This window comes from Salvelinus fontinalis, chromosome 8, assembly GCF_029448725.1.
Source record: "Salvelinus fontinalis isolate EN_2023a chromosome 8, ASM2944872v1, whole genome shotgun sequence".
NCBI classification, from domain to species: domain Eukaryota; kingdom Metazoa; phylum Chordata; class Actinopteri; order Salmoniformes; family Salmonidae; genus Salvelinus; species Salvelinus fontinalis.
Genome location: NC_074672.1, coordinates 7720223 through 7736666, shown reverse-complemented (window position 1 = coordinate 7736666; position 16444 = coordinate 7720223). Strand labels below are relative to the sequence as shown.

General features: G+C 43.0%; 1 protein-coding gene across 2 annotated transcripts in view; it reads right to left on the bottom strand.

Annotated features, from left to right (window-relative positions):
* The window catches only part of LOC129860452 (tyrosine-protein phosphatase non-receptor type 11-like), a 67387-nt gene that overhangs the window by 42979 nt on the left and 7964 nt on the right, over positions 1 to 16444 (bottom strand). For both annotated transcript variants that reach the window (XM_055930843.1, XM_055930844.1), the window contains exon 2: positions 1532 to 1654. In XM_055930843.1, coding sequence (XP_055786818.1) covers positions 1532 to 1654 — 123 coding nt within the window. The remainder of the gene's footprint in view (positions 1 to 1531; positions 1655 to 16444) is intronic.

The following is a 16444-nucleotide window of genomic DNA, read 5'->3' as shown; positions in this document are numbered from 1 at the left end:
GTTGGTACGTAGCCGACTTTCAACAGCAAAACAGTGCAGACACAAAATAAAGCTGCCAATGCTCTAGATAGCACTATTCTAACTATTTCCCCCTTTCCCCCACCAAGCTAGTCCAAACTAACCTCACCGTACCATGGGGGGGCATAAATCACACAGCCCACAGGAAGGTGGTGGAGTGGGGGTGAGGGAGGGGTGCTGTTAGCCTGCGCTAGAGTCTAGCCACAGGGCCTGTGGTCTGAACAACAACAAATACATGTCATTTAGCCTGGTGAACGCAAACACACACACAGGCAGTTAGGCAGCCCTCAGTCACCACAAAGCCACATAACACCAGGGGCATGCAGGGTCAGACCTCGACATGGGCCCCCGGCCTTAACGTTATTAAGAGCTACTGCCTGGACTGGCCTGGCCTGGCTGCCACACTCACTGCTGTTACCAGCCTAACAACCTTCATTCTTTCTCACCCCTCTCTGGTGAGAGCGTTGGGCCAGTAACTGAAAGGTTGCTAGATCGAATCCCCGAGCTGAGAAGGTAAAAAATCTGTCTTCTGCCCCTGAGCAAGACAGTTAACCCACTGTTCCCCGGGCGCCGAAGGCGTGGATGTCGATTAAGGCAGCCCTCCGCACCTCTCTGTTTCAGAAGGGTTGGGTTAAATGCAGAAGACACATTTCAGTTGAATGCATTCATTTATACAACTGACTAAGTATCCCCCTTTCCCTCTACCCTACATACACTCCCCCCTCTCTCTCACACACACACACACTCCTCTCTCCCTCGCTACTCAAGCCAACCTCTGCTAAAGAGAGCGAGCTAAAGGACGATGCTGGACCTTTGCCATGAGCTCGTCTGACTGATAAGCCTCTTAAAAGCTTCCGTTGCCAACGCAGAGGCCCTTTCTATCCTGGCGCTACAGGAAATCACAGAGGCCTGCTGTTTACCAGAGAAACTCTTTTGTATTCAGCTCTCCAACTACAGAGCTCCCTGTTCCTAATTCAGTGAAATGTAATGTCATGGGACAGGGTTAGACCTGATGATTTCATACATGGGGTCAGTGGCGTAAGTGAATTCTTGTGAAAGGCTACTTACGACCAGTTCTCGCTTTCTTTTCAACCGAGGAGGGAAACAAACATTTTCCACTTCGTAGAAACGTGGGAGAATAACAAACTAGGCATATTTCAAGCTTGAACTCCCACAAGCTGTGACTGTTCACCCAAAGGCAAGGCTTTTGCTCTCTCGCTAGCTTGCTTACTGGGAAGCGATCATTTCCCATTTCTTGAGGCTTGACTCACGAGACAATTTGCTCGGAATTATTTACTTTACACCAGGGGTAATGTTGTGGAGCATGAGCCGCTAACGCTAGGATAAAGAGCTAGGCTAAAGCGGTGGGCTAAAGCACTAGCAGAGAACCATGCTAACACAGAACATTCACGTAACATTACCTAAAATGTTCTCCTTTGGTTATTTGACAAATAACTTAACCAGATTGTTATTGGAACCAACATTTGTTAGCTGGGAACATGGAGGCCCCTACCTGATAGAGAGAGTAAAATCTCCCGGGTTGCTCTTGCTCGGCCGGGCTAGGAAACTGCCATGGACCCCCCGGGTCAAGAGGAGCTGCTCTGCCTCGATGCCGGTGATGTTGGGGTGGAACCACCTGGTAGAACAGAGAGAGAGAATAGTTGAGCACAAACACCAAATCCAGAGTCACTGCGCCAGAAACAGTGTTTCTCAATGTAGCCGATTCGAATGATCAACCAGTAGAATCAGGTGTGTTACTGCAGGGCTAAAAAGTAACAGAGGCCCCCTCCAGGAGTTGATTGATAAACATACCTTTAAACTCACTCATCAATCATTATTTCCCAGTAAAAGATTCAGTATGGTGACACTAGTAAGAAACACACTGGAGAGCAGAGGCCAAAACTACAAATGAGGTTTGAGTAGTTAGCTAAGTCACTTTGGTCAACGAATGTGGCTCACCTTTTAGCCTGCTCTGGGGCAGGTTAACTCCATTTATCTTGAATTAAGTGTCTTGAGATGTGGGTTAAGGACCAATAAAATCAGACTCGCTTCCTCTTGCAAAGATTGTCATGCCCTTGTTAATTGTGTCATTTGAGGAAGATGACTGATTCAATATTTTATTAATCAAATGTTTGTGAACATTTGTTAAAATACGTATTACACAATTAGTGATGACAGCATTTGTTTTCCAAATTGTACATTTTTCACACAATTGTATTTTGAAACTGGCAAAATGCAAACTGACAGCCGCAACCAACCATAGGCATTTAACCCATAGAGGGCAGTTACCATTCAAGTTAAAAGAGCATTATGTCGATTTTTTTGTAAGGGTCCAGCCCAGCACTGGTTGCTCTCACGTTCGTCGTTAAGGGTAGACCAAGGCACAGCGTGATTTGGGTTCATCATACTTCATATAAATGTGAACCAGCAAAAAAACAAACAATAAACAACACAGCGAACGAAAAGCTTCGCCGTGCAAAATATACGCAACCAAACGAAGACAATAAAGCACAGCTGAAACGTGCAGCTACTGGTGTGCACACAGGCAACTAACTGTAGACAAGATCCCACGAATAACCAAAGGGGAAATGGCTACCTAAATATGATCCCCAATCAGAGACGATAAACAGCTGCCTCTGATTGGGAACCATATCAGGCCACTATAGACATACAAAACACATAGATGACCCACCACTATCACGCCCCAACCAACACAGAGAATAAACAGCTTACTATGGTCAGGGCGTGACAGTACCCCCCCCCACCCCCCCCCCCCCCCCCCCCATCAAGCATTGGAGTGGCATCCAGCACCACACTGTCAGATAGCTAAGAACACATGCTTCATTTCAATAAGAGAATAGCTAGGTACCTTTTTCCTATTCCTTTCAATTATGGGCAGTGTGAACTTTGTGTACATCATTTATGGTTTCTGTGTACCTCTCTTTGTGCCTGCCTTCTTTGAGTGGCCTGTGTGTAGGTTTACCTCTCTTTGAGCCTGCCTTCTTTGAGTGGCCTGTGTGTAGGTTTACCCCTCTTTGAGCCTGCCTTATTTGAGTGGCCTGTGTGTAGGTGTATCTCTCTTTGAGCCTGCCTTCTTTGAGTGGCCTGTGTGTAGGTTTACCTCTCTTTGAGCCTGCCTTCTTTGAGTGGCCTGTGTGTAGGTTTACCTCTCTTTGAGCCTGCCTTCTTTGAGTGGCCTGTGTGTAGGTGTATCTCTCTTTGAGCCTGCCTTCTTTGAGTGGCCTGTGTGTAGGTTTACCTCTCTATGAGCCTGCCTTCTTTGAGTGGCCTGTGTGTAGGTTTACCTCTCTTTGAGCCTGCCTTCTTTGAGTGGCCTGTGTGTAGGTTTACCCCTCTTTGAGCCTGCCTTCTTTGAGTGGCCTGTGTATAGGTTTACCTCTCTTTGAGCCTGCCTTCTTTGAGTGGCCTGTGTGTAGGTGTATCTCTCTTTGAGCCTGCCTTCTTTGAGTGGCCTGTGTGTAGGTTTACCTCTCTTTGAGCCTGCCTTCTTTGAGTGGCCTGTGTGTAGGTGTATCTCTCTTTGAGCCTGCCTTCTTTGAGTGGCCTGTGTGTAGGTTTACCTCTCTTTGAGCCTGCCTTCTTTGAGTGGCCTGTGTGTAGGTTTACCTCTCTTTGAGCCTGCCTTCTTTGAGTGGCCTGTGTGTAGGTTTACCTCTCTTTGAGCCTGCCTTCTTTGAGTGGCCTGTGTGTAGGTTTACCTCTCTTTGAGCCTGCCTTCTTTGAGTGGCCTGTGTGTAGGTTTATCTATCTGGCACTGTCATGTCTCCCTCTCTACTATTCAAAATGTTTGCCAGTAATGAAGATACTATATGCTTGGAGTATAACCAGCTGTCTTTTTCTAAAGGGGGATGAGTTTCTGAAGGAGCCTGGAGTTGTTGAACTAGATGGGAGCACCATGGAGGCAACAAATGGCGAAAACAGGCAACAAGGTTTTTTCCGTTAACTATTCCCAGACATTATCACCCTATTGTGTATTGCAATGTTGTACAGATCTTATTCAGTGAATTTACATTTTTGTTATGTTCTATCACTTCTATTTATCCTGATGAATATGAGCATCTCCGAAGAGACCATAGAAGTAAATGATGATGAGGTCAATTACCGAATGAATAGTGTGGAAGATTGTTCTTAATATTTGTGATGTGCTAGTGTATTTACTTTTGTTGTTTGTATTTATAATTGACCATTATACAGTAAATTTGGAAAGTATTGATGTTTTCCACATTTTGTTACGGTACAGCCTTATTCTAAAATGTATTAAATTGTTGTTTTTGTTGCACCATCCCTACAGTGAAGCATGGTGGTGGCAGCATCATGCTGTGGGGATATTTTCATCGGCAGGGACTGGGAAACTGGTCAGAATTGAAGGAATGATGGATGGCGCTAAATACAGGGAAATTCTTGAGGGAAATCTGTTTCAGTCTTCGAGAGATTTGAGACTGGGACGGAGGTTCACCTTCCAGCAGGACAATGACTCTAAGCATACTGCTAAAGCAACACTCGAGTGGTTTTAGGGGAAACATTTACATGTCTTGGAATGGCCTAGTCAATGCCCAGACCTCAATCCAATTAACCTGTTGGGGATGGGGGCGCTGTTTAGACTATTTATGCTAATTTGGCTAATTTTTTAAACGGCTTCCCACAAAATCCTTGATCGTACAATATGCATATTATTATTATTATTGGATAGAAAACAGTCTATAGTTTCTATAGGAGTTGAAATTTTGTCTCTAAGTGGAACAGAGCCCATTCTACAGCAATTTCCCTGACATGGAGTCAGATTTGAGAAATGTTGGCCACTCTTCTGAAGTCAGTTAAAGGGGCACTGTCGTTGCTATGACTATACGGACACTTCTTACGTCTTCCCCTGGATGCCTTTACGTGATGACGATTCCAACGGGGTCGATTGCGCGTTCACAGGCCCTACAAATGAAAAAACCCTGAAGCTAGTCATTCTTTGGGAGCTGCGTCATGAGCCTAGAGGACACCGGCGCGCACCTGTTCCAAGCGTTAGTTTAGCCTGTTATATTTCTCCGGTCATCTTTTCACTCGTTATAGGAGTTAAAAACATCATAAGGTAGTTAATTTAAAGCGTTTTATAGCAATTTATATCCGTTTAGTGCGATTTTGGGACATTTATTTTTGCAACGATGTGAAAAGTTGGGCACGCTTTTCAGTTCATCCCGAACGCAGTTGACATTTCCACATGGCAAGAGGACAGCTTTCCACCAAAAGACGATTTCTCCCAAGAAAGGATCCTTTGCCCAAGATACTGATGGAAGAACAGCTCAAGGTAGGACATTTTTATTATGATAAATCGTGTTTCTGTCGAAACATTTTAGTGGCTTAGGACGCCATGTTTTTTGACGTAGCTTCGCTTGGCGCAAACTGTATTGAAAAGTAAGGATAAATTAAAAAATGTAATAACGCAATTGTATTAAGAATTAAATTGTCTATCAATCCCTGTCCACCCTGTATTTTTTAGTCACGTTTATGAGTATTTATGTATAAGAGTAGATCACTGTCTAAGTGGCGCAAGGACATTTTCTTTACCAGCTTGTCTACATTTCACATTGTCTAACCATGATTTTGGTGGCTAAATATAAACATTTTCGATCAAACTGTATATGCATGTTGTAATGTGATGTTACAGGAGTGTCATCGGAAGAATTCTGAGAAGGTTAGTGAAAAAATTAATATCTTTTGGCGATGTTGACTTTTATCGCTCACTTTGGCTAGAATCAATGCTGGGCTGCTAATTGCTATGTGCTAAGCTAATATAACGATTTATTGTGTTTTCGCTGTAAGACACTTAGAAAATCTGAAATATTGTCTGTATTCACAGGATCTGTGTCTTTCGATTCGTGTATGCTGTGTATTTTTACGAAATGTTTGATGATTAGTAGTTAGGTAAACACGTTGCTCATTGTAATTATTCTAGTCCATTTGTGATGGTGGGTGCAATTGTAAACTATGAAGTCTACCTGAAATATGCACTTTTTTCTAACAAAACCTATCCCATACCATAAATATGTTATCAGACTGTCATCTAATGAGTTTTTTTGTTGGTTAGGGGCTATAAATATCTTAGTTTAGCCGAATTGGTGATGGCTACTGGTGTTGGTGGACAAATAAAAGATGGTGGATTATGCTAATGTGTTTTTAGGTAATAGATGTACATCTTTACATATTGTGTCTTCCCTGTAAAACATTTTAAAAATCGGAAATGTTGACTGGATTCACAAGATCTGTGTCTTTCATTAGCTGTATTGGACTTTAATGTGTGAAAGTTAAATATTTTAAAAAAATATTTTTTTTGAATTTCGCGGCACTGGTTTTTCAGTGGGGGGGGGGGGGGTGTGCCGCTAGCGCCACGCTGATCCTAGACAGGTTAAGAATCTGTGGTATGACTTAAAGATTGCTGTACACCAGCGGAACCCATCCAACTTGAAGGAGCTGGAGCAGTTTTGCCCTGAATAATGGGCAAAAATCCCAGCGGCTAGATATGCCAAGCTTTACAGAGACATACCCCAAGAGACTTGCAGCTATAATTGCTGCAAAAGGTGGCTCTACAAAGTATTGGCTTTGGGGGGTTGAATAGTTTATGCACGCTGAAGTTTTCAGTTTTTTGTCTTAATTCTTGTTTGATTCACAATAAAAATCTTCAAAGTGGTAGGCATGTTGCGTAAATCAAATGATACAAACCCTCCAAAAATCCATTTTAATTCCAGGTTGTAAGGCAACAAAATAGGAAAAATGTGAAGGGGGGTGAATTCTTTCGCAAGCCACTGCGTGTCATATTAAATATATTCACCCCACCCAGTATTGTAATCAAAACTTAACAGAAAGAATGTAGTCCTTGGCTCAGACAGTGTAGTAGTGTGGGCTCTCTAGCATCTCACTGGTGTGCAAAATCTTGAGAATCTGCCATACATGTGATGGAAGAGTGCACTGTGCATGCAGAGGGTTGCAATTCCATTGAATTGGAGATAGTTTAACCAAAATATGCCACAAGACCTAGAATTGCCTTGTGTATCCCACAAAAAAAGGTTCACTGTTATAAGCTAACCTTTTTGATGAATTTAAGCAAAATTCTTAACATGGAACCTTTTCTGTAAAAATTCTAGAACTTTGCTGGAAAGTTTCCAACCCTTTGCAACTCTACCTGCTACCACACCTGTTTATCTTAGCTAGCAGCTGACTACTCTGCTGTTTACATTCTAGCTCTCTCACGCTCCCTCATGCACAAGAGCTCTCTCTCTCGCATCTATGCACTCTCCCACTCTCTCACAACACAAGAAGCGGGGGGGAGCCTGGGGTCATGGACGACTAGCTGATTACCACTTTAAATATGTCTTTGAGTTCATTTGTCTTGGGTAGTTATGTGTTTTTATATCCCAGTTAAACTCCTCTGGACATTTTCCCATTTAAACTTTGTTGTGCCGGGAGAAAGTGCAGTGATGACACTTTTGGTGATAAATAAACTTTAGAATCTTTGATATGACATGGTGTCCCCAGTAAGAAGGTCCTTGATGTCCTGAAGACGCACCTGGCAGGTGTCTGTGTGTGGAGAATGCAAACTGAGGGAGAGGTTGTGTTCTGTTCACAGCAAGTGACATGATGCCATACTAATGTCATGCCAATAAGTGTCTGGCAACGGACACTCTTTGGGCATAACGCTAGTATGTCATCATGCCAAACGCTTTGAGAATCCTAGCGCCCAGGGTGGAACCCAGTGTACTGTGAATGGGGATCAGGGAACGTGTCCCTGATTCTCCAAACACAGCAACTGGGCATGACAACTCGGGTTTCCTGCACCAAGGGCACCATGCTGCCACATCACAAACTGTGTGCAGGCAGCATGCCGGTACTCCTCGGGCGTCATCTCCAGCCTCTGCTGCATCAGCCACTGCTAATATGGCAACACTATACCGCCTGCGCAAACGTAAATATCCGTTGTCTAGGCAGTAATCGGTGAAATGTGGCAGCTGGCTTACACAGAGGTCTGGTCCCTTGAAAAAGTGGAAAAAGTGAAAATGTGGAAAAAGTCCCTTGACTTTTTCCACATTTTGTTACGTTACTTTGTTGAAGCACCTTTGGCAGCGATTACAGCCTTCTTTGGTATAACGATACAAGCTTGGCACACCTATATTTGGGGAGTTTCTCCCATTCTTCTCTGCAGATCCTCTCAAGCTCTGTCAGGTTGGATGGGAAACATTGCAACACAGCTATTTTCAGGTCTCTCCAGAGATGTTCGATCGGTTTCAAGTCCAGGCTCTGGTTGGGCCACTCAAGGACATTCAGAGACTTGTCCCGAAGCCACTCCTACATTGTCTTGGCTGTGTGCTTAGGTTCATTGTCCTGTTGGAAGTTGAACCTTTGCCCCAGTCTGAGGTCCTGAGCGCTCTGGAGCAGGTTTTCATCAAGGATCTCTCTGTACTTTGATCCGTTCATCTTTCCCTCGATCCTAACTAGTCTCGCAGTCCCTGCCGCTGAAAAACATCCCCACAGCATGATGCTGCCACCACCATGCTTCACCATAGGGATGGTGCCAGGTTTCCTCCAGATGTGATGATTGGCATTCAGGCCACAGAGTTCAATCTTGGTTTCATCAGACCAGAGAATCTTGTTTCTCATGGTCTGAGAGTCTTTAGGTGCCTTTTGGCAAATGGCAAGCGGGCTGTCATGTGCCTTTTACTGAGGAGTGGCTTCCGTCTGGCCACTCTACCATAAAGGCCTGAATGATGGAGTGCTGGAGAGATGATTTAGATGCACTATTGTAAAGTGGTTGTTCCACTGGATATCATAAGGTGAATGCACCAATTTGTAAGTCGCTCTGGATAAGAGCGTCTGCTAAATGACGTAAATGTAAATGTCCCTGACCGCAACACTTCCTCTCTCTGTCTGTAGGCATCTCCTTGCAGTTGTTGGAGTTGTTTGTTTGAAAATAGCCTTACTGGTGTTGTAATAAGCCAAGCTTCCACGATGTGAGAGAAAAATAGGGATATCTCCTATAAGACTGGCAGCCATGGCTAGTGTACCCATGAGTTCAACAGTCACATTGCCAGGGTTAGAGGTTCCAAAACTCGATGGATTGTATGCCTATGGCCACAACGCAACAAGCTGTTCCACAGATAGAAGGAGCGATAGGAGTGGGAAAAAGGTGCTTGTGCATTGATAAGCACACCAAAGACGGCATAAATGGTAAGTCATGAGCACTTCTAAAAGTCTATTTCAGACCACAGCCGGCTGAATTTGCAACAACTTTTTTTTCATTTTGATTTCAGCACAAATGAAAATGTGGCACTGACTCGGCCATGGATTGATGTTTCAGCATTGTCTCAATGAAGAGTCTGGCATTCGACTAGCCATGTGCAACATGCACGCGCAGTTACAAGCCTACTAGAGTTGGGGGCAGGCGGACGAGCAGTATCCACCATCATAGTACAGTTGAAGCCTGATCTGCAATGTGAAGCTGACCTGGCTTTATAAAAGCCTGAGTTGATCTCGTTTACTTCGTAGTATACCACTCAGGACACCAACGTTCACAGAACTTAAGATAACTGGCAAATGCTTACTTCCTGTGTTATATAACCAAACAGAGAGTAAAAAAATGTACTCCACCCAGCTCACATTTGGATAACCATATTGTTCACCATCAACAATTACACATTTGGATGCTACATTGTCCAACAAGAAAATGTACAGAAATACACCACAAGCATAATTGCAAATGATGGCTCTGGTATGTGCCCTTCTATCGCTATCTCCCTCTCTCCATATATCTTAACTATTCTTTCATAAAAAATAAAATAATAAATAAATATGGGGGATTATGACTCCTCGTGATATCAATAGAGGTCTGAGAACTTCCAACAAAAACAAGTTTTGTGGTTATGTATAAAAAGCCAACATAGAATTCTTTTTTTCCTCACCATAACGTATATATTTTTCATAATTATGAGGTTAATATGCTGAAGTACTCTGGGTCTAATCTATGACCTATTCGATTCGCAGGGTCCCTTTCCACAAGTGGTTAGATCTTGTTCTCAGTCTGTTCTCAGTCTTGTTCTCAGCCTGTGGGCATCATGTGTGTAGTGATCCAATATCCATAGCCATGCCATTTAACAGTTATCACTGGCCCTTGCTCAGTCTTACTCACCAAGAGCCCAGCGCCGAGCCTTCTTGCTAGCAAAGTCACTGATCAAGTCTTTGAAGTCCAGCTTTCTAGCGAACTGACTTTCAATGCACAGCATGGCAAGACTGCAAAGCCTGTCCTGGGACATAGTGGATCTCAAATAGTTTATCAGTTTTAGCTTACTGAAAGCTCTCTCGCCACCAGCAACAGTCACAGGCAGTGTGCAAAATATACGTAAAGCAATGCACACTTCTCCAAAAATGCTTTGCAGCTGCATCTTACAAGTTGCATTCAGGTGACCAAGAGGGGACAAGTTAGGAGGGAAAGTGGCAGCATATACAGTGTTCAGGTGTCTTACTTCATTATGAAACTCAAGTGTAAGATCTCTGGAATACTTCATGATCAGTGGTTGGCACACGAAGGGACTTTATCCGCACTAACCTGCCCAACTTTCAGAACAGCAGAAAATTATTCTACAATTTTTGCAGTTGTGTGGAACCCAGTGTTCAAGTCACTTAGGATGTTGTCCATAGCAGTAAAAAACACTGTGTTCCAAAACACTGTTGCCCTACTGTCCTGAGCCGTCTCCTCTTGAGAGGTCTCATCATTGAATCTCTTCCTATTCCTCTGGTGGCTGTGTTCCTTGCTAAATTGAGGTGCAACATCCATTTGCGTAGCAATCAGTGTTGCCTCAGACAGGAGAGACTCTCATCCATCTCTAAGAGCCTGCATCTCTTCCTTCAAGGCTCTGATATTGGCTGCCTCTGCGTCAAGTGAGATTTGTCCTGACTGGAGAATCACATTCCTGTCCTCAATGCATTGCAGTACCTGCAATTATGCCAAACTGACATGTCATTCAACACAATGCTGCTCATCTTCTTCTTCAGTTGGGAGTAGGGCTGGTTCAGGGGTATGGGGAGACAGGGCTGAGCCTGAAGCTGCATCTGTTGGGCCTGGCACCAGGCAGGAGCAGGGACAACTGATTTAATATTGGTTTGCTAAAAGTTTGCCTGCATTGATTAAATGTCGGCTAAAAGGGAGCGAAATATCTTCACCAAAAATTCAATGTAAAATTTTTTAGGGGAGCAAAAGTAGCCTATTTCACTATGGACTAAGCTAACAGGTTCATTTCCTCCACTCACGGACTACACCCACCTTACTTTGTTTAAAATTGGGTGACATATTGTCACCCTTTCTTTTCTCTCTCCTGTCTTTCTTTTCTTTCTTTTCGTTTTTGGAAGCTAGCTTTTTCTTTAGGAAGCTAGCTTTTTCTTTAGGAATTTCAGACCACAGCCGGCTGTGGTCTGAAATTTCTTTAGGACATGATGCTCCACCGGCACTCCTCACTTGCAATTCAAGTACCATTCGCGCCTGGTTTGGGGGCAGGACCGAACCATTTCATGTAAATAGGGGGGGCATGGGAAATACAGAGGCTGGATGTTTACTTTTTGCCAAAAACAAGTTTAAAAAAAATTGGGACACAAAATGATACTTTTTGACACTGACATTGATAGAATCAGTGAGTCACATAGCACATGCATTTCCACAGGTAAATATCGCCTCCCCCAGGCTTCACAAAGAATCATGGACAGCGATAAATGCAGTAAATGCAACAATAAGATATCATTTTATTCAACTCCACACACACAATCTTTGCCAGATCAGGCCTCTATGCCAAGGCACAAAAGTGAGTATTTGGGTATTTTCATGTACATTTTAGTCATTTAGCAGACACTCTTATCCAGAGAGACTTACAGTATATTTTTACTAGGTATCAGCAGTCAGTGCTGACAGAGGAGAAAAAAGTCAAGTGCTAGTTCACAAAAGGCAAGGGAAGGGGTGAGGGGTTGCTGTGGGATTATATACGATGAGGGGTTTCAAATGTTTTGGGGTAGATGGGCAGGGACTCTGCTGTCCTAGTTTCAGGGTGAAGCTGATTCCACCATTGGGGTACCAGGACAGAGAAGATCTTAGACTGGGCTGGGTGGGAGCTGCTCATGTTTATATTTAGGAGAAAAACAGATGACCAGTGACAGAAAAAAATAGCATGTTTTTTTTCCATCTTAAAATTACTATTAATAAACTAAGGAGATCAACAGGCATGTTAACATTAGATCTACTTACAAGCCTTGTGAAACTTTCGTACAGTCTTCAAGCAGCCGTGAAACGCACATCCTTTCATATTTCTGTTTGATGGCAAAACTGTGGATCCAATTTAACCGGACTCTTGGGGAGCTTGAGCTCAACTGCTGGGCAAACATCTAAATTGATAAAGTCCCCGACAATGTCAACAGAGTAAACTAAGTCCTTGGAATGGCGGGACGTTGTCCTGTGCCTTCGCTCCGGACCTCCGGTGCAATGACACTCAGATCAGGATGAATCAGGCTATAGTGGCGGCTCGTCATTCACAAAGCAGATTGACGTGAGAGAGAGGGAGAAACAGAGAAAGAGAGAGAGAGCAAGAGAAGACAACAGTAGACAGTAGTGGAGCTGATGGAAGAGGGAACAGACAGGGCCAAAGCCACGCAAAGCCTCAGACATCTGGGGAGCGACACTGGCCCAGATTGCACCTGACCCCCTTATCCAGCCGGGTACCAGGCTTATTTCTCATTCCAAGCTCAGGAGATTACCGAGGAACTTTTCAAACAGCAGCAGCAAATTGTAACAGATTACAACTGGCATTCAACAAGGGATTAGACACAAATACATGACAGGGAGGGAATTGAACAAGGCTCTGCATCATCAAAGGCCCATGCTCTGTCATTAACAATAGACTGGGATATACAGCAATGAAAGGAACATTTGCCAAAGTAGATTTTTTTTGCATGTGTAGAGATCCAGAAACACGCCTGATGTATTGTAGAATAGGGGTCACTGCAGGATCCACCTGATTCAAAAACAGTCCGTCAGGAGATAAGAGGAATTACATCTACACAGCTGCCACCAGTACAATACATTGGGCTCTACTTTAACAAACCTAACGCCATGGTAAATCTAAGAGTTGGCGGTAGCGCCATAGGACCAGCGGTGTGTCACAAATATTTAGGTTATTTTCACAGCCATTATTATGAGTACAATAGCTGGTGGTAGTGTGAATGGGCTGGGTTTTGATAAATAAACAAGTCGTAGGTGTGACGAGGGCTTGGCCACTCACTGGCCAATCAAGGAGTTTCATGGCTTAATACTGCATACGTTTGTCTCAAGTTCAATTGGTTATTGACGGTCTTTGTTTTGTATTGTCATCAACCCCCAAGTGATAGCAACAGTAAAAAAAATACATGCAGTGTTTGCTCAATATGTTTGGATTGTTGACAGACTGTTATATCTGGAGTATTTCTCCTGTCTTATCCGGTGTCCTGTGTGAATTTAAGTATGCTCTCTCTAATTCACTTTTTCTCTATCTCTCTTTCTTTCTTTCTCTTGGAGGACCTGAGCCCTTGGACCATGCTTCAGGACTACCTGGTCTGATGACTCCTTGCTGTCCCCAGTCCACCTGGTCGTGTTGCTGCTCCAGTTTCAACTGTTCTGCCTATGGCTATGGAACCCTGACCTGTCCCAGACCTGCTGTTTTCAACTATCTAGAGACAGCAAGAGCGATAGAGATACTCTGAATGATCGTCTATGAAAAGCCAACTGACATTTACTCCTGAGGTGCTGACCTGTTGCACCCTCTACAACCACTGTGATTATTATTATTTGACCCTGCTGGTCATCTATGAACATCTTGGCCATGTTCTGTTATAATCTCCACCCGGCACAGTCAGAAGAGAACTGGCCACCCCTCAGCGCCTGGTTCCTCTTTAGGTTTCTTCCTAGGTTCTGGCCTTTCTAGGGAGTTTTTCATAGCCACCGTGCTTCTACACCTGCATTTCTTGCTGTTTGGGGTTTTAGGCTGGGTTTCTGTACAGCACTTTGTGACATCAGCTGATGTAAGAAGGGCTTTATAAATACATTTGATTGATTAATTGATATGGATTGACTCCTTGGCTAATTCATGGCCAGGATAAGAAAGACACCAGATGCATTGCTGTTGAACCAGCTTTCATTATATTAGGGTAAGCGTAGCATAGTATAAGAGCTTGTTTTTCAATTTAACGAAATGAAAAACAAGCAATTGTTACTGAAAAATTACTTAAATGCCGATAGCTTACACAGAGTTTTTACACACATCCTAAATAATAACAGGAGCTTTTACACACATCCTAAATATTAACAGGAGTGTCACGCCCTGACCTTAGAGATCCTTTTAATTCTCTATTTGGTTAGGTCAGGGTGTGACTAGGGTGGGCAATCTTAAAGTAATGATGGACTGTCATTTCTCTTTGCTTATTTGAGCTGTTAATAATATGCCATAATATGGACTTGGTCTTTTACCAAATAGGGCTATCATCTGTATACTATCCCTACCTTGTCACAACACAACCCATTGGCCCAAACGCATTAAGAAGAAATTCCACAAATTAACAAAGCACACCTGTTAATTGAGATGCATTCCAGGTGACTACCTCATGAAGCTGGTTGAGCGAATGCCAAGAGTGTGCAAAGTTGTCATCAAGGCAAAGGGTGGCTACTTTGAAGAATATAAAATATATATTTGTTTAAAATATTTGTTTAACACTTTTTTGGTTACTACATGAGTCCATGTGTGTTATTTCATAGTTGTGATGTCTTGATGTTATTCTACAATGTAGAAAATAGAAAAAATAAAGAAAAACCTTGAATGAGTAGGTGTGTGCAAACTTTTGACTGGTACGGTATAATAGAAATGTGGGTACATTTGTGGACAAAATTCTTCTTGTGCGTCTAACTTTCTCACTCATCGTTATTTACTATTCATTCAGGATTTTTCGTAATCATGGTAGCATCCACATTAATGTAAAAGTGTTTAGGAACATATTATATTCTTATTTACAATAAAAGTGACTCCAAAATGACTGTAAGGGGTGCGTAACTGGTGGCAAGGAAGTCAGACGCAGGAGAGCAGAACTAGGTAATAGCCGGAGCAGTGTAATTGCAAAACCAACGGCATACAGAAATAACCAACATGGGTACAAAACCCGACGCGCACCAGTAAACATGTGCACAAGCACTTACAACAAACAATTCCACACAAAGACATGGGGGGAAAAGAGGGTTAAATACACAACAATTAATGAGGGAAATGAAAACCAGGTGTGTGGGAAAACAAGACAAAACAAATGGAAAATTAAAAGTGGATCGGCGATGGCTAGAAGACCGGTGACGCCGACCGCCGAACGCCACCCGAACAAGGAGAGGCACCGACTTGTGACAATGACACAATACATTATTTACCATTCATTTCTATTGGGCACAAAATAATCTGAACCACAGCCAAAACAAACAGCAAATGCGTCCAACAAATTTGTCACAAGCTTAATGTAGTCATTGTGTGCTATGAATATGGGACCAAATACTTAACTTTTTACTACTTTAATACACATAAGTGAATTTGTCCCAATAATTTTGGTCCCCTAAAATGGGGGGACTATGTACAAAAAGTGCTGTAATTTCTAATAGGTTTACCCGATATGGATGAGAACATCCTCAAATTAAAGCTGACAGTCTGCACCTTAACCTCAGTCATTGTATCATTTAATATCCAAAGTGCAACAAAACAATTGCCACTGTCCCATTACTTTTGGAGCTCACTGTATATCCTCCAAACGCCACCGCTGCCACCAGCTGTTACTTGCGCTATGGTTATGAGCAATGGACATATATGGCATTCTGTGGTGCTGCCATCTTGAATACACAGTCTCATGGGTTTTATTGGTGTGTTGACCGGGGTCCCGTAGACTACTGTAGACCTTGGGTTGTTGACTGGGGTGCAGATTAGATTTAATACTGTTGTTTTCACGGGCCGTGGAAAAACATTTCTCTACCAATCGGAAAAGAATGCCATGTGTTACTATTGTAATCTCAGACAAGCTGTTTTTTAAGCCACACCAGCACTGATTTTACTCATGTCATCTGATGAAACAATGGCAGCCCACTCAGACCATTCAGTCTTTGAAACTGTTCACCATTGTTCTATAATAACAACCAGCAAACAAAATTACTTGCATCTTTTATGCACAGCTTATACAACAGTTTTAGTGAATCATATATTAGCACTACACATGCAACAATGTTCAAAGAGCTTTGTTTTGTTTGCTTTGAAATTGGAACAAACACCCGACAAAGTGCCCGACACTTAAACACAGGCAAAATACCGTTGTGCCGAATGCAGGTCAAAGGACAACAGAG